Below are 25,357 nucleotides of genomic sequence, written 5' to 3'. Positions count from 1 at the left end.
GTGCGCCACCGCTAGAGAAGCGTTTGCGGGGTTCCAGGGAAAGATTTTTCAGAATGCCCTTCCGTCACGATGGTCCTACTCCTCGCGTGTTTTGGTCGGCCAAGGGCCAATTTGTACGGATTGGTAGAGTGTATGCCTCGATTAGAAGATCTTAGAATAAAAGCGCAACTGCGCTTGAACTTGTTGGAAAACACTCTCCCGATAAAGGGAACATTGCACAGGAGCAATCGCGAACACGACGCACGAGAGTGCGCAGTCTACTGCACACCAGGCTGCAGGAAAACATGGTTCGTCTAAACTGGGCTAAATTTCTCAGTCGAGAGCTACGCTGGCTATTTGGGACCAAGGAAGAATCTCTAGCACGTGAGAGTGCGTCTTTAAAGATAGAATACCCGAATCCCATATTTTCCTGTACCTACTTTGGCTTCCTCTATCGGAGAGTATGAAATTCTCGCACGTACTCGAACCGGCCGATCAAAATTCGAAATAATCTGCGAAACTCGCAGCGAAATAAAAGTGCGTACATTTTCGAGCGCAGCGAGGTGCACCAGGTTCGATAAATCAGGGTTTACGTCCTCGAGAACACGGAGGGTCGCCCATTACACCGCTGTGTCGACTGTTTTTCCGATGGGTCGAGCGACGGTGTGGGTGTGAATGTGGTGAACGACCCGGTAACCACCATTCGGCCAACAGGCACAACAATTAGATTCGAGCGGATAAGCCGACTCTTCCTGTAATGCGAAACTCGTGGATGTTATGTCCGCCGTATCTCGTGCGCATTGTCACGGATATTTAGCCGTGTTATTGACGTGCACGCGGCAGATACCTTCGAACGATAGGAGAACGAATTTCTCGAGGAACTCCACGGATGAAATACTCGAGGAGTTAATCGATTCGTGAGCAATTTTCGAGCACCGTGCGTAGGAGGAGAGTAACTGTAGATTTCATTTCGTTTGCGGGAAAGGAAAGGAAAGGAAAGGAATCGGGGGAATCGAATTCGTACCTCGGACGCGAACGCTGAACACACCGAACGGGTAAGCTGTAATCTATTTTAAGTGTTTAAACATGTCTAGACCTCTAGCCAAACCGCGAGAAACAATCGCAGATGTTTCCTGGATACTAGCTCGTTCGGAAGATGCTTAAGATTGTTGCGGATTTAAGGGAATTTGTTTTTTAGGAAATATAGATTATATTTTTGAATGTAGTGAGATAATCTCGCTAGACTACGGCATTTAGAACACCCCAAGGAAAATCATCGGGGTTCCCAAAGAATGTTCACCCCGCCAATGATGCAATAAATCTCTCGTGCTCGGGGCGCAGAGCTTAAATTTTTCACGGCCACGAGGTTCCTTTCGGGGACCACGGCCGAGCAAAATGAAAAGAGCAAAAAGCTCGCACTCGCCGAGTGTCAGTTTACTCGAGGAAAGAGTGAAGTTTACTCTCGACTCGGCACGACTCGAGTCGACTCTACTTCCTCGGTCTTTCACGCCGAGCCCTCTCGAGGGCCTCGCGTTTTTCCAAGCAAAAGGCAAAGGAGGAACGGGACTGGCGCCAATTTATTTGCCGGGAGGCACGGCTTTATTGCTCAACGATAAAGCCACGTAGAAAATCGAGCTTTCTCGATTCGACTAACGAACACGATATTTCTGATTGCGAGCGATTGCCGGGTTTTCGATAGAGAAAATGAAAGATTCTGTTAAAGTCTGTACTTTTGCAAATGTATGTATTCTATCTAAATAAATAAGAAAATAATTTTTGCGTATAATGCGCGCAAAGGAAGAAATAATTGACGAAGTAGAGGGTTGAAACGTGCAGTCGTAAATTGCGCGTGCAGTAAATATCGGTGTCACGTTGCGCATAACGTGCACATCACGCTGCAGAATATTAGACTGCATCGACTGACACGTTTAAATAAGAAACGTGTCCCTCGGGGGACAGCGGCGAAATTTGTCCCGACGAGGAGATGGATCCGCCGCCCGTATAAGGGTGAAAGAACCCCACCGATGAAATGCAGGTGTCGGCGGGTATGTGGGTGACATGGCAGCCAATATATTAAAAGCTACAACGTCGCTTCCGACAACCCCTGCCAATACTCGAAACGGGAAGAAAATTGCCTCGAGCCTAAGCCAAGTCTTAACGAGAACTCGAGGAGCTATCGTATCCAGCTGGTATCTCGAGATACGATAAGAATTCTGCACTCTCGTATTTATGGGCCGAAGCAAGGATTAAGGGATGAAATAAGAAGGAATAGGGAGTCACGTTTCGAGGAAAGTCTGACGAACGACGCCAAGTGAGGGTGGCGAAGGAAAAAAGGACTACCCGGAATGTGTTTAATCCTCTTTTTGGCTCCGAATGCAGAGACACCGGACGAGCGAGAAAAATACGTGATTTGTCTCCGTCTCGAAGCCCACCCCCGACCCCTCTGGCTGTCGTAGCCGCGTTTCGTGCCAAGACACTGTTTCCCGACGTTCCTCGAGTAACGAAGTTACTGCGGCGACGTTCCTACGAATCCTTGTATCGAGTTCTGCAGTGCCTTTGGCCGCGACTCATTCTTTCAACGTGCAGTCGACTGCTTTCGTAGATTGCGAGGCTATCGAACCCTCGAGGAAGCGAACTATACTAAAACGCGAAATCGAATTGGTATTTCGATAAATACAGTGCAATAGTACTAAACTATTCCTTGTTTGGCCGTTGGTATTGACAAAATCTGAGTACAGAGAATATTCTATTTGTGATGCCAAAATATACATACAGCAGGTGCTATTTACCCACGAGATCAGTGGAAACGCTCCTGTAGCAACAGCCTAATAGAATCTGATGTTTGATCCCCATTACAGAATCCATTAGTACACTGATAAGTTGATACAAGCCCGAGTACAAAGAGTAACCTAACCGTAAATCCCAGAATGATAGTGTATCAAACTTTGCGTAGAGAGAATATTCTAGCTCCAGATCCCGAAACACATATACAACAGCCGCTATTTGCCCGCAAGATCGGTGGAAACGCTTGCATCGAGCACCACCAGACCGATGCAGAATATATTACTACGCGAACCGGTAAGCTGTCGGTGCAAGCCTGAATAATTTAACCGATAATCCCAAAATATGAATACATCGAGAGAATGTTCTAACTGTAAATCTATAAACGCGAATGTGCCAGGTGTCGTTTACGAACAAGATCAGGAAAAACTCTCGCATATCAAACCGAGAGACAAAAAGAACCAATCAATTTGCTGCCCGACGGAATTTCATTTCTTGCGATCGCCGCTGTCCAAGTGTCTCTTTCATTCAGAACAACTTTCCGCGAGATGGCCGGTTATTACGTGGAATGGAGTGTTTCGAACGCGTAAACCGGTTCGGAAAACACAATCCTACGCGCTCGTAGAGGAAGCGAGCAACAATTTCTCGGAACCTGTTCCACCTGAAAGAGCCCGGTTAAGCCGAGTCCTCCTAATACATGCATAATTTCTTCTGCTATGCCGTGCAACCCTACTCTGTATGCTCGTTTCCCGTCCCGCGCTCTTTATTCTCCGCTCGGGACCGTTTTCGGGAAGCCTAAGAAGCTTGTGTCAGCGATCCCCGCAATTGAGAATAAATTTCACATCCGTTCACCCCCGGAGGCGAGCTACGTCGCGGCCAAATATTGGAAATTTAATATTTCATACGGGAATGAAAGGTACAATACCGAGCAAACGAGTTGACATATTTATCACAAATTTCCGAAGGGTCTTTGAATAGATTTCGAGGTACAAGGATTGAAATACCAGTGCTTTTGAGAGGGATAATGTAACATAGTATTCTTCAAAAATATAACGAGATATATGATGAAGGGATTGCTATGCTAAAAGTTCCGTGCTTTGTTATTCAGAGTCCTGAATCAATAAATTAAATTGTTTAGCAGATCTTGCTCTAAACATCGTTCTATTCATTTACCGACAATTTACTAAAGAATTAGAAGCTGATCAGGTGATCGACACTTGTTGTAGAGGCCTCTACAAAAATGACTGACTTTTTCGCATCCTGACATGGGCCCGATCCACGTAATCGAGCGCGAATTCTGCGATTCCTGGTGCGATACTCACGTCGTCCTGCGCCTTGTGGCTTTTCCAGCGGAAAAACCTGTCCATTTGGCGGCCTGAGGAGCCTCGTCTAGGCTCCTGGTAATCGTCTCAACGGCCAGACCCTCGCTCCGCTTCACAGCATCCCGTCAGGAAGTCGTCTCAAAGGAGCCCGAAGTCTCGTTTCTTTCGACAACTTCTTCGCGTGGACGGACGGACGCGAGCTGACGTCTGATCTCGACATGACTGAGACGCTCGCGGAAGGATCTATCGTCGAAACTTATAAGGAGACCGAGGGCTCTGGAAGTTCCCTATCGTTTGAGTATACAGGGTGAGCCAATAACTAACGCCTCGAAACTGATAGGTGGATAATGTTTCTTGATTAAAGTGAGGTATGAAAACATGTAGGCAAGATAAGCAAGGATATACTCGTAGGATTATATCCTTATAGAAGAATATAACGAGGTAGATAAATAGAATTTCTATTAATACCCACAACTTTCGTTTAAAAACTTTTATCCCTCCTCCAAGTTTTAGAGATATTCGAGGCGGCGGTTGTTATCCACCCTGCATATATCATCGTAAAATAAAGCTTCCAGCTTCCTTCAGTTCATTCCACTCGTGAGCAGGTTCGTCTACCCTCCATCGCGGTCCTCGATCAGTTTCACGGATCAAAGTCAACGCAATCTGAGCGCAGGGAAGGGTAACGCATCGTTGAACCCGATGACAGTCCTTCAACTCGGTCGAACGACCGCTTAATGACAGTCATCGCGCGGATCATGGTCTTCCGTGCTGCTCTCACCGTGACCGCGACAGAGGAATCATCGACGGCTTCCTCTCGCACGTGACGAACGGTAGACGCGAGAGGCGATCGAGGAATCCCCAATGGGATGGATCGCGACTGTGTCGATCTCGTTGGGACGTTTCAACACGTTGGCTGCCAGGTTAATATTTACAGAACCTGTATTTGTATTTACTTTCATTGACTCTAAACTGGATGTGGTCAACGTGTTAAGACGATAACTACGATCGCGGAGAGGATGGAATAAATATAGCGATCTATCGAAAAGCTTCTTCTCACTATTTGAAACTGATGGATCCAACGATCCCCTCTGAAAAAAGATCTCGAATATAGCTTAAACTTTCCTAGCTACAACCAGCCCCGTTGCATAAAAAAAAAAAAATTTCTCGAAGTCAGCCGAGTGCAACCTTTCTCGACACCCTTCTACGCGATCGCTATGTTCGTTCCACCAACTGTCAGAGGCTGTTCCCTCACTTCCAAACAAGTTGCAACGCGGAAGATCAGGCGCGTGAAGTCCTCGATCGGCAACGAGCGCGCGGAAATCTATTTACGGGCGAAGATTCCTTGGGATACCGGCGAACGAGCTCGTTGGAAACTTTTTGGTCCCGATCGCGGTCGAATCACGGTCGAGGTTCATGGTGGACGGTTGGAAAGTGGACACGGACGTGCGCCGTGATCGCGACTGACGTGGTATTGCGGGTACTGGATGCTGATCCGCGAGGGATTCAACGTGGAGCCGGTCGGTGCCTCGTCCCTCACCCTCACGGTTCCCTCCTCCGCTATGCGTACGAACGAGAGAAGAAACTGGCATCTCGCTCGCGCCTTTGGCTTCTCTGTCGCTCTGCCTGCGTTTCCCCTTCCCTGCGATTCCGCGCCAGGCACGCGCATGTGCCGCTATCGATTCCGCCGGTTCCCGCAGGAACACGGAACTACATCGGTGCTTTTTCCTGCGCAATGCCGCCAAGAGAGCGTCCCCGAGTCCTGCGAGGCCTCGCCACCAGTTACGGGACACTCTGTATAGCGATTTAAGATCGAGATTATCAGCCTGAGTACAAGTGAAACGAATGCCACCGTTTGAATTTATTATTCAATTTCTTTCGATATCTAGGTCATCCGTCGAATATGCATAAAAGAATGACCCCGCAGAACTGTAATCATGTTTTCTGCTGCGAACGCGTCCTGGTCCCGCTGATTGGACGAGCTTAATTAAAAGGACGCGACGAACGACACCTGCTTTCGGGCGAATTTAATTAAAGACAGAGCCGCATCGATGCATCGTATCCCGCGTAATTTCTCACATGATTTTCGCATTTCCCTCGAGGAAACTCCGCGAGTAATTAAATGTTCGAAGAATCTCTCCTCTGTAGACGGTAAACTTCCGTGATAAAAATTACTTCATCACAAAATAAGATGAAGTCCAGTAACAACGGCTCGTTACAAGTTTCGCGAGGAACTTTCGCCTAGTCTGGCGTGAGTGGAAAAACATCGTGGAACTTTTAACTAATCCGTCAAGTTCAAACAACAGTGGAAACCATCCGTGCTTCTATCGAGGATTAAAGTAATACGATATTTCATTGGAACGAGCATGTAAAGCAGTCTGTTACTTTTTGAAAACCGTCTATTCTCTCCAGAAAGCTGCCAGAATCCCGACTAAAACTCGATGCTTCCTAGTCCATAAATACTTAACGCGAGGGGGCTTGGAATCGAAGCACAAATCTCGAATCTGACAAGTATCGAAGAAGTCACGACCGACGAACTCAACTCCACGCCGTGATTCTTCGCCGGCTCGTCCCCGCCTCGCTTCGACTCGAACCTCCAAGATTATTCCGTGGCAAGAATTCCACCACCCTTCTGCCCCTTTGAAATTTTCCTTTCACGATTCGAATCCAACGCATCGACGAGCAGAACGAGTCGTCTTGTTTGCGCGACCCCAGTCGCACTCGATGCAACCCTCGAAACCGACGGCACGGTAACAACTTCTACGGTCCGACCAGGGTTCCAATTGCCCCCCTGTGGAGGACGAGGGGGTAGGAAAGAGAGGAGTTTCCACAGGGGAGACCGACGGGACTGGTCGTACGAGGATATTCGATGCATTCACTCAGGTGCTGCATTCGAACTCGGCCGTGCGTTCACGCGCCTACACGAACCTGCGAAACAGGGGGTGCGGATGTGCGAGCGCAACCCTCTGGCAGAAATTGCCCGTGTCCAGTCCCCCCGTTTCGGGGTGAAAAATTCCGTTCATCCTTCAACAGATTCAACGCGTCGATATATGCCGCCCCTCGATGGGGACGTTTCTTTCTTTGTTTCTCGTTCGGACATTTTTACGGGGACAAGCGTAATTTTGAAACGGATATGGAAATAAACATTCGCCTATTCTATGTTTCCAACTAGAATTTCGTTCGCCTAAATAGTTTATCTTTCCCCTCCGCCGCGCGTCGGGTTCACTCGTTTAAAATACTAACAGTAAGGGGTTAAGCGGAATCCAGAGCCGCGGGAAACCGATCGAGCGAACGCACACGTCAAACACGCTCGAAGGGCACGCACTTTGCTTTAACCCTGCTCCGGCAAACATCTCTTTGGCTTCCATTATCGGCGCAGCGCAGAAACGCGATCCAAAGGTAGCCATTACCATGTGTACAGTGCCCTCGCGCTGTATAATCTAACCGTCGGCTGCGGTTCAACCCTAATTAGAGTTTAGGTAATGGAGACACTCGGTTCCCTTCCCCGAAAATCCAGACGCCGATTTCTCGTGCACTTCTACCCTCTCGCGATAATTGCAGTTGGGAAATTGCGAGAACAATCGGGCACTAACGATCTTTCGCCTCGCGGTTCCTTAGGTAATACTTTCTGACGGACAGCTTTTGCCTTTGTCGGAGCCGCGCGGTACAATGGCATTAGTACTCGTATTGTGGCAGATCTCAGATTTCCGATTCGGTCTCGTACTCGTTAGCTAAGTAATGAGAACATTGATCCGTTCGTTTGATATGAAAGGATCAGGAAATAAGGCGGCGTTTCGGGGAGGAACGCTATGAAAGCTTCGCTCGCCATTGGTGCGTCTGTCTTCGTTCGTGTATTGTGTTTGAATAATTTATGCAGGTGTGCATCACGCTTTTCATTGCTCAAACAAGATCTGTCTATCTTTATATATATACGCGCATACATAGCGATAACGTGCCATTTCGCGTGAAAAGTAAAATATGCAAAGATCAGGTTCGAATTCGAATTTCTCGAACTTTCTACCCCCCCCCCCCCTCCTGCACCCTCTTGTTCGATCGATTCGTTTATTTGGCAGCGTCTGCGTATGCGGGCAAGGCTGCGTTCTCCGCAAAACGTACAACAGATATCCGAGAAACGCGAAGCAACCAGGCAAATATAATTATAGACTCGTTGCCGTGACGGTAGAATCCCCTGGGTACGAGCTCTTTGTTTTCTAGGGAGAAGCATAAGTTTAATTCTGACTTGGAAACAAGTACGCGAGGACGCGCACCGTGTGCTCGTGCACTTCACTGCAGTTTTGTATCTTAACAGCCTTTCCGCCTGGAGCTGCCGTGCGGCGCGAAAAAGCTATCGCCATAGCAATCACGCTGCATCTCTGTCGAAGTACTCGACGTCGATGAACGCAGTGGTCTTCGGAAATCGAATTCGAACCTTCTTCGTTGCATACTTTGCATAATAGAATTTCTCAAAGTAAAATATGTAAGGATCGATTCGTTTCTCCTCATTTTTGGGAAGGATGAGGTTGCACTCTTTAGAACGTCAACTCGAGACGAAACTAAACTAAAATTGTTGGAGAAAGTAGCAAGTAAAGGCTGAACGCACCGATGCCTCGCTCGTCCAGCATCGAACGATCAGTCACTCGCAGACAAATCGAGCGCAATTCGTCGAGGAGTCGTAAAGCTCGACGCGTGAGATTTAAACGCGCCCGAAATCGACGGTGTCGGCCATATTGTGCCTCGACTGTCGATTCGAACGACGAAGAAGAATTTTCGGCGTCGACGGAACGCGAGGGACGCGTACGAAGAATAAGCATCCATCGTCGGCCGGCTGTCCCGTCTCTGCATATTCGTTGCAACGAAAATGTATTCGAGAGGACAGCCCTCGATCCCACAATGCACGCTGCACTAGAGACTTGCGTGCATCGCGCGATGTCATCGCTCCTTTCACGTGTCGATGACGAGATACTGACGCCGGGACCTCTTAGACGAAAATTAATTAGACGAAAAAATATAAAAAAAAACCGCACGATTGCGCGACTTTTTCGAGGGTGGAAATTTTAAAAAACAATGTACATTACTTCGTTGCATTTCTCAACTTTTTCTTTTACCACGCCTATCCTAGTATCCACGTCTATCATAGATTCTAAGCGCGATAGATCAAAGTATCACGCAACATTCGAAATGTTTGGTCCGGAAACGGCGCCCCTTTAAAGCTAGCCGCTTATCATCGCGTATCGTGCGATTCTTCGAGGGAACGAGGAACATCCTGCCGAGCAAACGACAAATTAGATCGGGTGTCTAGTCCCTAAAACCGCCACCCTAATGTCAGTCGACTTGTCTGCGAACTGGCTCCTCTCCCTCTGACGAGGGCGTAGAAATTTCGACCGGACCTAAACGAAAACCATTACTCGCTACATGTACCTTGAATAAATATATGTAAAGAAATGATATTTCTTTAATTCAAATTTTACTGTTCCCGCAGCAGGTAGATCCAATTATCTTGAAAAGAAACAGTTAAGCTCGATGAGAACAGCATGTACCTCCTCTGGAACAATTTCAACCTAAATGTACAATCACGGTCGAATGAAAATGAAGACAATGCCCTATTGTCTCAACTGATGTTCCTAATACAGAATGTAAATTTAAAAGTCTGCTTTCACCCGAGAGAAATGAGTCTAAAACGTTCGAACGCCATTCGATGCGGTGAATATTATCGAAGATTACAAAGAGAAAATGTAACTCGCGATTGTTGCGCCTCAAAAGAAACTACTTACGAGTCCCGAAGTGAACATCGAGGCAAACCTTGGACGTTCCGTTTTCATTGGCAGACCATCCAATTTCCAAGTCCTCGATAAATCGATAAACGTTCCCTGCGATTCCCAAAAGGGAGCGATCCGGCTCAAAGGTTAGAAATGCCCGCCAGCCGCCGGACGACAAAGCCCGATGGTCCTCTCGTCACCGAGGAAGTTAAAAAAGTCAGCCTTAATTGACGCACAGTTCAAAGTAGACCGCCTGTCGAGCGATTGTTCAGCCACGACGTTTCCCGTCAGTCTGTAGATGAATTAGATCCCTACCCGATCTGCTCGCTAAAACGGCCACCCTAATACCCACCATAATATCCATCTCTATATCGCGACGTCGTTCTGAACTCGACTTCCCTTACCCGAGAGGGTGTGCCGCGGCGGTATGATTAATTGACAGCGCCCTTCGATTCGACAGTGACGTATCAATGCGGAGAGGCAGCGAGAAAATGGCCGAAGTGGCTAGCCTGAAAGCGCAGGAAATGAAAAAACGATGTTCGCGTGGTCACGTAAAAAAATCCGAAAAACATTTCGTCGGACATCTGCCTGTCGAAACGTGCCGGAACGTCTGTCGTCTTGTCTTCCCGGTGAATTATCGTCTGCAGGACTGTTTGTTCAGAATTATCTAACCGCCTCTGAAAACAACGGGACGTTTGTTCGATATAACACGTAAACAAGCCTCGAGGATCGTGTCCTATCGTTCCGTTTACGGATAGGTCCCATTCACGTCGTCGAATTTGCTCAGACGTCCACTTCGATAAATCGATGTTCGAGGAGGGCTAAGTCCGCGATATAGGCGGCTCTTTCGACCCCTCGTGGAGGTTTCTTGGATGTGGCCGAGTGCCTCGATAGGATTGTTTAACACTAAACCTACCGACGTTCGTGTGTAACTATTTCTACCATGGTTTAGGCATGACTTCGAATTTCGTCTGATCGGCCTTTTACATTATCCATTTTGTTTAAACTTTCAGAGAATTATTAGATCATTAAATTCCCTTCCAATTTCAAACTATTTCCAACGATCCCGCTACTAGATAATCCTGAGAGGGTAAGCTCGAACAGCTTATACTTTGGAAACTTGTCAATGTATTCGCCAGACCGTATAAATTTCAAACGACGACAGTTCGCAAAGCTTTCGAAGAAGTCTCGATACGAATCGAACTTATCCCACGCCACGCCTCGATACTCTGTTCCTATATTACTTTATACTTCATCCTTTCGAACCTTTCTGATAATGTCCGACGCTCGTCATAAGACGATCCTGTCCTGAGGCAACGAAAAAAAAAAAGCAACGAGAAGCAAGCACGAAAACGATATCCCAAGGGAGAACTTTCGTCCCATTGTCGACGATTCGACGGGGTAACTTCTGATTCTTTACCGAATCCTTCGGCAAACTTCCTCGAGAACGTTATCTATCGAGCTCCGTATCGAGCCGCGACGATAAGCGACGTCCGGTTCTCGTTTCGCGTATCTCGCGAAATTCGATTTGCGGTATCGGATTTAATTTCAATAAGTGACGATACGCTTATCCCGGGTCCAATACTTTTAACCCGGTGCACTCTTGCCCCGCTAGAACCCACCCCTAATAATGCTAATGGACGACCCGGTGCCGTTGCCAAGACGGTGAAAAATAACGTTGGAAAAACAACGAAATGGAATCAAGCCGCGAAAACACGGGAACATGGGGTAAAGGACTGCCCTTTTAGCTCCGGCCTTTGAAGTATTTCTGGCGAACGCGAAACGGGCGGGAACGGGTAATCGTCTATGGAGGACCGCGAATACATACCGCTGAAACGTTTGGAAACGCACAGCAAATCTACTAACGCGAGAAATATTCAGGTTTTTGTAGTACCCTATATTTTACTTATTTGTCCCGATAAATGAATTCCTTTTCTCGCGTCGCTGTAGAAATATAACAATCCATCTCAATTATGTGTGATACATTTAATATTACCTAGCCTAGAGATGCGGTGGATCGCGATAATACGCGATTCGATTTCATAAAAATCCCTGACCTCGAGCAGAGAAAGTGATCAACGAGATAAGCGTTTCCAGAGCGAGTACCACGATTCCAGGATCAACTCCAGATTGCGCAACAACCGGTCGCACAACAACAACAAACACGCGCGCAGATTTCCCGCTCAAAGTTAAAAATAGCCGCTCCAAAAACGCGGGACTCGTTAAAAACGAGCGCGATAAAGGACGTCTATTGTCTCGTCGAGCGACAATTTCTCCTCGCACGATTCAATTAACGACACGCTCGTCGGGATTGACGTCGTTCTCGCGGCGCTGCGCTTCGTAAACGCAACGAGCCTTTGTCACCTCGGCGCGCCAAACCTGTCGTCCAGCTTGCGTGATAAAGAAAGTAAAAGAAAAAAAAAAACAACCACTGGCGACGTCCAAAGCACGCGAGGACACAAAGGATCGCACTCATCTGAGAGAAGGAACAAAAAATAAATCGTTGCCGACCTTGTTGCAGAATTTTTCGGGTATCAATTTAGAGCACGTCTGATTTTCTTAAACTCGGTAGTCCTCTAACACTGGCAACTCGATCAACGATAAATTTCTCGATTTTCTAATTAATTACTCCCGAGGTGTGAAACCAATAAACGTATACACGTACGTCGATACATAAAGAATTCCCTAACGCGACATATTTCGACGTGACATCGAGCAAACAGGATGCTGGTTATCGTTTTGATAAACGTTTTGTTTGCTTGCACCGACCCAATGTTGTTTTTCTTCTTTGAACTTGAACGACATTGATTAATATTGTGCCGATTAATATCCTCGCGAGACCCTAACCGCTGGATAAAAAAAAGAAAACAGGAAGCGAGACGTTTTCGTCGGGTTTCATAGGCCCAGGTGTTTCAATTACGGATTAACCCTCTACGACGTGATCTGACGTGGGTCTTCATGGGTTTTCTGCAAAATCGATAATCGTCTAACGATATCCATGAAGTATAAATAAAGTCTTGCTCGCAGGTCTTGAAAAGGTACGCTTGTAAGAGTGTCAAAAGAAGACGTCTACTTAATATAATATTAATCCTTAAAATATTACGTGAAATTACTTGAATTTTATATAAATATTTTCTCCTGGTAACGTACACCGCGATCGACAAAAAATGAACTCGAGATCTATACGAATGATAGAATAACTGTAAAATAATTCTTGCACAATTCTGTTCAGCTACACGTCCTCTCTGTGTAGATACCTTTCTCGTGGCGAGCAGAGAACGGTACCATAATCACCGTTCTCCGGCCGAAGACGCGACAAAGGATCCATTACCACGGTAATTAGGCCTGTTAATTATTTTACAAAGCTGACGAAACCGGTTAACGCTGTCACGAGACGCGATTACTTCCCTTTGGTTGTTATCGTTGCCCCTCCGGGATGATAAAGCAAAAGCTTCCCACGAATGACGCGTTATATCTTCATGGAGCTCGAAACAAAATAGAATTTGGAATAGGAATCCTAGGAAATCTCGTGGTGGTAAATTAATTCATCGATTACCAGAAGCCTTTAGGTATCAGAAGCTTATAGTGTTTCATGCTTGGGCCTGAATTCGTCAAATTTCCTAAAATTAATCTGTGGAGGCCTTCCAACTGGCTCTCCGTAGCCTCTGAAGCTCGTGCCCTTAATTCGGCCCTGCGAGAGCCGTTATTTCCGCTATCGTTACGCTACATCGAATCGCTATCTCGTCTACGGTGACGTTACGGAAAGAAGTCGATTCGTTGATTTTCCCGTCGCATTTTCGGCAACGTTGACGTCGTGCCAACTGGAACGAAACGACGAACGGTTTCCCCGCGAAGATGCGGTGGGAAAAATCAACAAACTCAACAGCGACGAGTTTCATCCCCGTTGGCAGTCGTTCGAAAATCGAAACGCCGACGGCGATAGAGCGAATTGTTAGTCTAATTAACACGTCCACTGCCACGCAAACTTTTCGTGTTCAGAGATGCGACGTGTGAATATTATTCTAAGGATTCGAACGAACCAAACGTCCGAATTTTAATTGCCAGGCTCGTAAACAAATGTTTGATCCTTCTGTAACTTCCCGTTTCCTTTAAAAATATTTAATGGAGCTCGCGGTAGATCCCAGGGGTCTAGAAACTCTTAATCTAGCGTTGCTGCAATGTTCTGGTTTTCCCCAGCTTGCAAGAGTCGATGTTCGATAGACTTTTAATCGACCACGCCCATGTTCATTGCACGACGCACTGATTGAAATCCGTTGCACGCTCTTGTTATCGCGAACAGCGAGACAGAATATTCGGAATTTCGAACCTCATCGATACTGGAATCGTACGAATACACGAGCCTAACTGATCCTGAGCTGTTGCGGTTCGCGATATTGCGATGAGTATGATGGCGTATCGGGAATTTTCGAACTAATCGATTCGAGTTAGGGAAACGGGAGACTTTACTTCGGGAGAGATATGAACACATGCTGGTAAAATACTAAACGAAGAGAGTGTAACGTTAATGTAGTTTCGACCCGCATGTGGGTACTCTTCGGAAACTCTTGTTTACTACACTGCAAGAGGTTCGTCGTTAAGATGCGTTATAGATAAGGACGTATAATGTTCGTTAGCTGCAACAAAATTTTTGTTAGGAAGCTAGCTATCAGTTCGCGATCGTTCACGGAGCCGGTCAATTACGAGACGAGCGCGTAAGCGCGCGACGACGCGCCACAAATGGTTTCCCGCAATTTCTCGCGGGCCAGCCGCAGCAATTGGACGATATTGGTTCGCAGCTGACAAAATTGGACACGTTTCAAGGAAGTGGACACTTCAGTTGGCGACGGACGGTCCAATTTGCTCGTAATCGAGCAAAGAGAAAGCAAATCGTCTTCGCTGGGTCGCGTTTCGCGTCTTCCGGGTCAGGAGACGGAAGAACTTGGCAAATCAGCTCGAAATCTCGACACGTTCGGTTTCGCGCAACTGCGACGAACATTGGCCTCGGCTACCAAGCTCTTCCATCTCGCGTGCGACAAAAGACTCGTGAAACCTTATAAATTATGCGTGAGCTTCTGGAAGAATCGCGGATTCCGAAGTCTTTAAGTATTCAAAGCTTTCATTTCTGATTTAGCCTCGGAGTTGGGGCACTCTAGTCTGAGTATTCGCGATTCTGGTTGAACATTTTCATTCACTGGCCACCTTAGTGCTTGGTATCTTCGTGTTCCACGAGATCTTGGGAGTATATTTAGAGTAATCGTAGAAACCACTTACCCCGTGTTCTGTGACTGATATTATCGAGAGGGTATGATAATTGACGTAGGGGGTACGTACCTGCAACAAAATAGAAAAATGTGGTTAGAGTTAAGTAAGCTACGAATGCTTTAAAAATAGTATTCATTCATTGAAAATTATTTTCAAAGGAAGTTTATCCTACGAACAATATTTGAGCTTTCCTTCGGCACATAACTTTGAATAATTAATTATAGTTCAGATACCAGTTCCAGAGTGCGGCGAGACACTCAACCAGGAGGAGAGTTCGAGAATTTCAGTCGACATATTGGGGCAATCGATAATTAGAAGCGCAATGACCATATGTAATGGATGCTTCGAATAATCGAGGTTCCAATCATCGATGCCCCATTAGAGCAGAATTTACGCAAGCGATTGATATTTAAACCACAGATAATAATAGAAAATAATAGAAACTAATGAATCGATGGAAATTGGTTTCATAGAAATTCTAAGAATAATGCGAACGCTATAAATATGTTACTACACGAAATGAGATTCTAAAAGATACAGAGGAAGAGAAATGAATGAGAAAACAGAAGCAGGAACACTTGTGAAATCTGAATTTTAAAAAGAGTCGACCAACGAATATCGGTGGTTTCAGACTGTATCACAACAGAAACTTCCGAAATTACTGGACGCCAACACAAGGCTTTAGGGACGAATATGAAGCAACTACTTATACGCGGTACGCTCGGCCCATCCGGACGATTCCTTTTCACCGCCACTGCAGCTGCAACGTACTTCCGCTCGTTAAGCACGTCCCGTAGCATTTCCACGCATCCCAATCGTACGCCGTGGCCCGTCAGTTTAAATATAGACACGGGTTCTTTCTCGAGCAACACGGAGTTTCGCCGATTAGAACTTACCCTAACAGATTCGACGCTGAAAAATGGGGGATTAGGCCTATGCCGACGCGTAGGGGAGAAGACGCGTTTTCAATGAACACGTGCGATTTCACGAGTCACCGATGATCACAGATTGACGGAATTCTATTCAAACCTTTACTTACGCTTATGCGATTGAATGGTATATAAAAAAAAAAAAAATGAGAATAAAAATTCCGATGAGCTAGATCGACACGATTCACGTCGATCGAGATCTATGGGAGTTCTCGGAGTGGAGGGTGACTGGCAAGAATCGATTATATCTCGACGTTGAGGGTGACTCAAAATAAACGAAATCCATTTCGATACGCCGAATCCTCCCCTATCTCACGGCGAACAAAACGCGGAAACGAAAATATTGACAGGCCGATCCTAAATCAGGGTCCACGTGTCCGTCACGTGGTCGTTTCACACGCATAAGTGCGCGTCAAGCCAGCGAGGATATAAATCAGTGGCACGGAAATATCGACGGGTTCTGTCTTCGCATTTCTTTCTATTTACGCTGCGTTCCATCGTTTGAGATTCATGGCATTTTTGTCACAATCAATCAATGTATTTAGAAATAGAATTGTAGAATTCATGAGAATTCAGAGAAATCGCTTTCCCCGTGATGTCTTAAAAGAATGGTAAAAATCGTAAGAATTCGGCTAGTCCGAGCTCCGAAACATTAAAAATGAAATCACTTTCCCCGCGATATGTTCGTTGCGGTATCAATCTTCCACGCGCGGCAAAGTACTATTTCGATCTTCGATTATTAATAGGTCGAACGATTCGGTCGAGGACTCCTCGAGGTTCAAGTATCACCCTCTCTATTTCCGTCGACGCCGTACGCCCACGAACGCCCTGACCGTCAAAGAAAACGCGAGGACGTCGCCGTCGTGGACGACTTTTTCCGCGCGAAAACAGAAGAAAATCGAAGGGAAATCCGCGAGCGAGACGATTCCAATTATAGCGGGTAACGACGACAATTATTTATAGAAGACAGTCGGTGCCTCCGAACCTGGACGGATTCAGCGACGGCGACACGTCTCGACGCCGCTGCACCTTTCCGAACTAAGGTATTCTCGGCTACAAGTGACTCAACTATCACGGTATTCGCCATTCAGAGACCGGACTGTCGGAGGCAGTGTCGCAGACGTTCAAGCGGACTGCCTAGATTCGTACTGCAAAACGTGTCATAAAATAATCGTAAAGCTTTAGTTCAGACACTGATCGTTAGATAAAAGAAACATCTTAGTTCCAGAAAACGATAAAAATGGCTAAAATAGCAACTGAACTGACATTTCTAACTCGAAATTAAGGAAAGTGAATCATCTCGACCACTGTTTGTTTAATTAATGGTAGAACGAGAAGCAGCGAACTTTTTGCGAACATGAAATAACCATCGAATTATTCTGAAACCGCAACGCTTCTCAAAACGTTCAAACAAATATTGGATAAATATATCCAAGTCGTGACTAATGCTCGGTTCATTGACACGGCCCGTGTGCGATTCCCTTCGCAATGAGTATTAAAGCGCGATCCCAGCGTCTCTTTGCACCATCCGTCGGCAGCATCGAAACTATTAAAATTCAAATTATGCGTGCGATCGATCGTCGACACCGTCGGCCAGCGGAAATCGCGTGTTCTCTCGCGTCGGATCCAAGGACGCCGACGCCCAACAGAGGAACTCCTCAAAGAGCGTTTGTTGGTCTTCGACGTCTGGGGAACCATTGGTCAAATAAATTGTCTTTGATGAGTTTTGCGCTTACCCTCGAAATGAGCGTGGCGTCTCATCCTCCCGAGGGAATTTCTGAGAACAGTTTCCAGCAGACGCGTGAAACAGCTTTCCGATTAAACACAAGGTTAGGAAGGACGGAAGATTGGAAAGAAAACACAATTTCGTTTGGTGTTAACAGGCACGGCTTACAAAAATAAATATTTTTTTACTCGTATTAATCCTTGAAAGCTTGTGCTACGCGTTTTGTGAAATTTTTTCTCGTCCGAAAATGGCCATTTTCGAGCATCCGCCTTTCGTCTTCGACAAGCAACAGGAAAGTCCGACAAAGTCGTAAAAAGTTACAAAAGCTGGCCGACCAATTTCGGCCAGTGGTTGACCATGGGGGCTCCCAGGAGACGGGAGAATAAAACAACGGGAGACGAGATTCGAAGTCGACGAACAAGGTGGCAGAAAAGCCAATACATTCTGGCAAAAGGAACAAAGCGTGACCGTGGAGCTCGTATTGGACGAAGGATCACGGGCAAGGATCCCAAGAAGGATTTGCCCGGAGGTTCGAGGACAAACTGTCCGGAACAAAGGCCACTGAAGCCGGGTAACGAGACATTTTTCCTGTCCATTCTCCGCGGGAAGAAGTATTAAGAATCCATCGATGCTTCCACTTTCATTCGGAAAGTCTTCTGTGGAACGATCTCGAGTCAACAAACCAAGAAGGACGCAAATATAGCAATGAACTCGAATGAACTCGAATGAACTCGAAGAGTATCGAATCCTTACGTAAAGCTACGTAAAGAATTAAAGGACTGATCACTCTCGAAATAGAATGATTCGAAGAATCGTGTCAGGACTACCGTGCAACAGAGCGAAGGATTCTGGTCTGGAGCCTTGAAAACACTTGGGCACGAGACGGCTTTATTGCCTTTTCAAGGATGAAACCCTTCTCTGGTAGGGCTCCGAAGGTCTGGAACGTAAACGACCCGCCCATGGTGTTGGGTCCCGAGCAGTCGAAAAAGTAGAATTTATGTTCGAAACGACTGTTTTATGCCTAAATAGGCGGACTTGTTCACGCTGTCGGGCGGCAACGACTGAGAATAGAAAAACGGGCCACGCGAAGAGCGATTGAAAGACCAAGCTCTCTTTTAAATTTGGACCAGCTAACAACGATTTTCTCACATTTACGATGCATTTTCACAGATGCTCTTAGTCCGCGAGCGTCGCGGCGGAAGTTCGAGCCAGCAAATCGCTTTATTACAGCTGGGTCATAAACTAGGATTTTTGGGCTACCAGATGTGCTCGGCTCGACCGAGGACCATTTTTAAACTTTTGCCTTGCGTGTGTCGTTGCGAACTCGCCTAAGCTGGCTTTACGATCTCTGCGAGTTCTCCTAGATTTGTGGCTCGGTCACACTTAAACGAACTCGCGAGATCGGAGCGGCTCGGGCACGGGTTAAGCACAATCAAATGGATCGATCGGATGAATAGTTAAATCGGCGAAATATTCGAACGTTTCGCGTAATCGAATCGAGCAAATAGGGAAGACGGTTATGCAGTTGACTAGGTCAAGTAGTTCGATGAACTGATTGGCCGAGTCGATTGGCCAATCGAAATACATTGCCACATAGTTAAATCGACCAAGTAGTCGAATGAATCAAGTGGTTGAGTGGGTGGAACGGGAAGATTAGTCCTACGACCAATTCGACTAGACGGTCTAATCCAGACCTGCTTGAACTATCATTAAAGTCATTCGAAAATATCACAATATTTTATCAGGATATGCAAAGTATACTTTTTCCATACTTATTTTAGTCCAAGTTAACCCTAAAAATTAAGTTACATTAATATGAGAAGATAAAATAATTCAGGTCTGGAAGGGTTAAGAGGCGTCTCGTCCTAATCCATCGAACAGGTCGAGCCACCCGATACATTAAAATTATTAGCTAGTCCTCGTTGACCGAGCGGTCTAACAATGAAACACGACAGATGGTCGATTCGACGTTTAAATTACTCGAGAAGCCGGGATATCATGAAACGTTAATGTGAAAACATTTCATTTTGCTTCACTGCTCATTTAGCTCACGCGATCGTCTCGATAAAAGTCAACATTTCGCAGTCGTCTCATGCGTGTAAAGATAACGACACGAATTTTACCTGGTTCCACCATCTGTACTGAAACGAACCGCGTCAAATGCGAGGAACAAGGTGTCCACGTATATCAAACTGGAACGTGATAGTACTGACGATAACGAGTACATATTATGACAATGTGAGCAGAGATACCGAATGCCTAACAAGTATCGACGCGCCGATGAACATCGCCACATACTTATTACGCGCCTTCCCTTCTTGCGGCACGCCTCACCTTGCGGCGAATCAGATATTAATTTCCCTTCTTCGAAGCTTGTCCTGCTTTTAATGATTCTGTTGATCCGAATCTACACCATCTGCTCCGACAAATCTTGAAGCAGCGAAATTTCGATTAATTTTGGATGTTATGAATCCTCTTTGTTGAACTAAAATATTTTCAGTCACTTGGAGTAAACTATGAAAGAGTCGAGCTAAGTAATGTAAATGTAACCTTGGTTCCTATACTTGTGTTCTGTTTTCAATTTTTTTCATTAATTAATAATGAAAACGTAAAATAAGAAAACACAAGGTGTGCCTTGTACAGCAACCAAAAGGCTGGCAATAATTGGACTGACGCGAGGCGATACGAAGAGAAAGTATGCCGAAATAAAGTACACGCGTCGAGTACATAATAGGTAAAAAGAGGTGTTAATGTAATCACTTGAAGACAGACTGTACTTAATGAGACAACTCTCAAAAAGACATCCTTTAGAGTTAATAATAACGCGTACTGGCCACTGACGACTTTCTCCGCGCCAGAGATGAACAAATTTCTCGTTTAGATAAAAATTTCGAATGTGGACAAGTGGATACTGAAACGACATCGTTTGTGTTTTATTTAAAAAAATATATATATTACCGTTAAATTATCGTTTCATGTTCGAAGAAAATAAATCACTTCCATTGGACATCGCGAATAAATTAATTTCCGATTATATTGTGCCCATCTCGAGCCCAGGCTGGATCGAAGCCTAAATTTTCATTCCACTCGCGTGCTCGCTCATCGTGCAACAAAAACGCGCCTCCGAGAGGAAACAACGAGCTAGCCCGTCTCGCCAAACGGAAGTGACTTGAGACGCTCGGCGTCGCGGTTCTTTGTTCACGAAAAGTATGTTGCCATTATTGCGCCTCGCTTCGTTTCGTCTCCCTGCAATTAGTCTTCGACTTAATACAAGTTCGTTCAACTTTCTCTTGCTCCTTATCCAGCTCAACTTTAACGATTGTGTAATTAATAACGATGGATTGGAAGTCACTGTAATATTCCTGTAGATTTTTTTAATTAAATATTGACACAGTCTGCAGCACGAACTTACAGAATTACGTAATACATCCGCATATGCTTGCGAGATAATGTATTACGTCGATTATTCAAAGGGTGTTCTATTCTTAACATATAGTAACTAGCCCTAGGCCCAAGGAACCCACTATAAATATTATTGCAGGTTCGTATGAGGTTTCTAGCGGCGACGACTCCTAACGGGAGTCATAAAAGCAGATATATCCACTCTCACGGATCATTTCTCATTCCACGCGGAGACAAGTGCGGCGACTTTTCTCGTATCGTTTCGGGGGCTCGCATAGTCGCGGTCGGGAGCTTATTTAAGCGCCGACCGTCGCTTGATATTTTTATATGGCGAGGCGTGGCACCGTCCACTTCGTCTTTGCATCCCATCCGACCCTTCCTCCACCCTTTTACGAGTGACACCAAGGGTGGCACCAAGGGAACGACCGTGGTAGCCATTTGTTATAACTTATTGTACCGATACGCGGTCCTATGTTTACGTTGGCTGACGCCCACGTTCTTTTCCCATTCATTCTTCCTCCTGCTACGCATTCTTTCGACGAGAACAGCTACATACCACGACCGTGTCAATATTTTTCCCGGGTCCTAAAGAAACGAGGTAGAAGGACATTTCGAAGAGTGACACAATGGCGTTTTAATTGCGTCATTTTCGAGAGTGGTCGACCGAGGGATGTTGATAACGGAAACAGCTGAAACGAGGTTAACCCTCCATTCCACGAATTTTATTTCATCTTTCCAGGAGCAATGTGCTTGGTACTCTAGATCTAGACTAAATAAACCCCGAATTCTCGACATTCTTTTTCCTGCCTCGAACGAGAAATCTCACGACACTCGTTGCACTTGAACCTGGAATCAAGTGCACTTGCTGTATCACAAGTACAAAAATTTCGTTTGTCCGAAGCTGTTTCGTAAATATTATATCGTATTCTCAGCAGACAGGTAAAGGTGAAGCTTATACTTGTCCGCTTCGAACGTTTCGAAACATGTCTAAACAGGAAAAAAATTAAATTTCTGTCTGCTCCTTTAGCAGGCAGACCGCAAAGGGTTGGCTGTTTATCGCGCCTCATCTTCTCGCCGCAGCTGATCGTCTCCAGGAACCATGGAGGAACGAATCGAGGGGTTGCGGTGCGTCTATAGCGCCTCGAAGCTTCTCCGCGACGCGTTCGCTTTAATGATATGCCCAGCCCGTCCACAAGGTTAACGCGTCGCTTCCGGAAATTTGGTAAATCGTATGCGCGCCGTCGTGGCGCGTGCCTCCGCATAAATTGCCGTTGCACGCAACCCCTGTTGTCCAGCAGGCCCTTCGCCCTTCCTATCGCTACGTGCGCGTTGTTTTCCTGCGTGCGCGCCGCTTCCGAGCCGAAAATAAGTTCCCCGTGCTGCCCGGGGCCAGATAATGAGCGTTATCGTCGCCACGTTTCTGCGTCCTGATTAATCGTGAATTTAAATGCGTTTCGAGGGGCGATGCGAGGGGTAGATTCCGCGAGCTGTCCTGCCGATGCTCGATTAGACGAGTTTCGACTTACCCCCGTCGCGGTGTCATTTAGATAAGCGACGAGTGAATATTAAATACTTCGTGCTCGCGCGAGGGAAGGAGTTAATTTACGAATCGTTTTATGCGACGACGGTGATTTGTTTGAATTTTTGTCGAAGAAATTCCAATTGATGAACGATGAGTACATAATTGAGGGAAATAATAGCCTTAATATTTCTGTAATCGTTTCACGCAATCCCTTGAATGCCTCGAACTCGTGAAAGTGTTTTCGATTGATATTCTTGACTGTATACCTGTCATGTGTTATAACTATTATGAAAAAAGAATATAATGGAACCACTAGGTGTACGGTTTTAAGTAACAGGTTTTGTATATTCAAAAGACGACCATATTGATAAAGAAGCCCCGTAATCGGACACCAGCTACAGTTTTCCTTTGACTCGATTCTAATGGAATGATTTCTACCGCGTCCAAGGGGCGCCTTTGTTACGAGGCTCTAAACCCGTCTAATCCGAATACAACGTATTAGATTTTACGAGCCAATTCGCCTCACAATGGCGGCACGAACCTAGCGCAACACGGACGCGGCATTATCCGGAGGCCTCGTTGGAATCTTAAAATAAATGCACCCTGAAAGGACGACGCCTCACGCATCTCGCGCAGACATCTTTCTCGACCCACGTTCTTTTTTAAATCCCTTTTTCCCTTTCGTTTAAATAATTGCTTTCGCCGCGTCGGTTGGCCTTTGAATCTCTACGCCCCTGCAAGGAGACTCCTCCGACGTCGAAAATCACGACGAAATTATTATCGGCCAACTTTCTCGCTGGTTCGTTGTCGTTAACCCAACTTTTCCCCTCGATAAAATATCGTTCGATAAAATCGCGACGAGGGTGCAGACGATTAAGAGAAAGTTACTCGACGATCTCGGCAACGAAACGAACTCGATCGTCCGTAGAAACGTGCCTCGTTGTAACGAGCTTTGCGTTCCGATCCGAGAACTTTCGCCGAGTAACCCCCGACATCGCTGTAACGCCGGCTCCCGAGCTTTATCGGGTGGAGTAAATTTGACCGTGTCGTCGCTGAAGGGGACGAGACTGGTTCGCAAGATGGGGGAGAATTTAGAAGGTTCTATTCATCGTCTAATTATTATACTATTAAAAATACTTGGGCTGTGCTTCGATTCATCTTTAATCTCTTTCTACACATGTAGACGAATGAAGAAAACGTCAAAAGCGATGCAATTTAGGCCACCGTGCCCTAACTCCACCCTCCTGCAACGCGGACGCAGCCGTGGCGCAGGAACTCGAGTCGCGCGGGGATTGCATTAGAACTATTCGTGCTTAGATCGCGAAGGTTGCGCGTAGAATGCGATTCGCAGATGTCGAGCAGCTGCCACGGTAAATTGCCTTCGTGTCTTGCATTTAATCTGCCATTGGTAGCTTCTCTAGGCGGGAACGACGAACGGACGGTCACAGCTGGCAGGACTTTCGAATTCGACAATGCTCGGGACCGTCCCGGAATACATACATCCTTGCCCAGCCGAGGTTGTAAACGGGGAAACGAGTTTCCGGTTTCACGGTCCTACGGTTTTACAATGGTCCCGTCTGGCCTCGAGGCCCTTGAAATAATTTCAAACGCGGGGTAAAAGTGCCTGGTCATCGCGAAACAGAGAAACTCCTAAACAGAGGTTTAACTGTTTACCAAAAATTAATTAACATCGCGCGAATCTTTTGATGTACTTCCAAATGGAATCGAAAGTGACGTTAATTTATGAAACATGCTCAGCGTGTGTCTCACAGATGTCCAACCTCGTCTCGCGAATAATTTACGCGTTTGCCAGACTGCTCGCTCGCACAAGTCTGCTACGAGAGCACCAGAAAAGTGTTTTACGCTTTCACGAGCCGTGCAGGTTGTTTTCTACCGTCTAAAAGGAACGACTTTAAAATTACACGTTACTACGCCATGTCTATATTTCTTATACGACCATGTTGCGTGTTTTATGGAACGTTCGATGATAAAAGTTGAGCATTTCCTTCGCGAAATGGTGTTTATACTTTCCGTTTCTCTTACGTTCTTTAAGATGATTGCTACTTGAACCAGTGGTTTCCAGACATTTTGAAAAACGCCCTTCCAACGAATGCAGTGAAAAAAAGAACTGGTTCAATAAACCGCCATTAACGCGTTTCAAGATGAGACGTGTGAGAATAATTCTACGTGCATTTATGAACCCCCTGGGTTTCATGGGGGCAGACCACCAAGGAAACAGCGTAAATTACACCGAACGAACCGCAGTAGTGTAAATGCTCGAAACATTAATTCGTTAACGTTGGATATTAACGCGACGAACGGCGATTCCCTCGCGATAGTCCGCTAGCGTTGCTCGCGCAAAGAGAGAGGAAAGCGAAAGCGTCTGAATCATAGCTGGTCGACCTGCATCGTTTTTATCTGGAGTTCAAGATCTTCCAGGGAAAACGACAGTGGGACACGGTGTCCCAAACTATTTAAGATTTCCGTCTCGAGATACTCGCGCCCGGAAAGTCACATTTCACGGTTAATGCAGGCGCTCGTGCGCATCCCGGGGAAAACTAAACCGTGGAGAAAAATAGCGTAACGCCGCGAAGGGGCTTTTAACGGCCACCCTCCCCGTCAGATGCGTCGCAGATAGCGAGAGAACGAGAATAACTCGCGTCTTAATTGTCGCGTAAAGC

The 25,357-nt window shown here is 46.1% G+C and overlaps 1 protein-coding gene across 5 annotated transcripts in view; it reads right to left on the bottom strand.

Moving 5' to 3' along the window:
- The window catches only part of LOC128877586 (amyloid beta A4 precursor protein-binding family B member 1-interacting protein), a 153,361-nt gene that overhangs the window by 30,186 nt on the left and 97,818 nt on the right, over positions 1–25,357 (bottom strand). The window contains exon 1 of one of the 5 annotated variants that reach the window (XM_054125011.1): positions 4,083–4,142. The exons of the other annotated variants lie outside the window; for them this stretch is intronic. Within the exon in view, the coding sequence (XP_053980986.1) occupies positions 4,083–4,127 (45 nt within the window). The 5' untranslated portion in view covers positions 4,128–4,142. Of the gene's footprint in view, positions 1–4,082; positions 4,143–25,357 lie in introns of those variants that run through there. 5 annotated transcript variants of the gene reach the window in all.

This window comes from Hylaeus volcanicus, chromosome 5 (assembly GCF_026283585.1).
Source record: "Hylaeus volcanicus isolate JK05 chromosome 5, UHH_iyHylVolc1.0_haploid, whole genome shotgun sequence".
NCBI lineage: Eukaryota > Metazoa > Arthropoda > Insecta > Hymenoptera > Colletidae > Hylaeus > Hylaeus volcanicus.
Note: the sequence above shows the minus strand (reverse complement) of the source record. Positions and strands in the feature narration are given on the sequence as shown.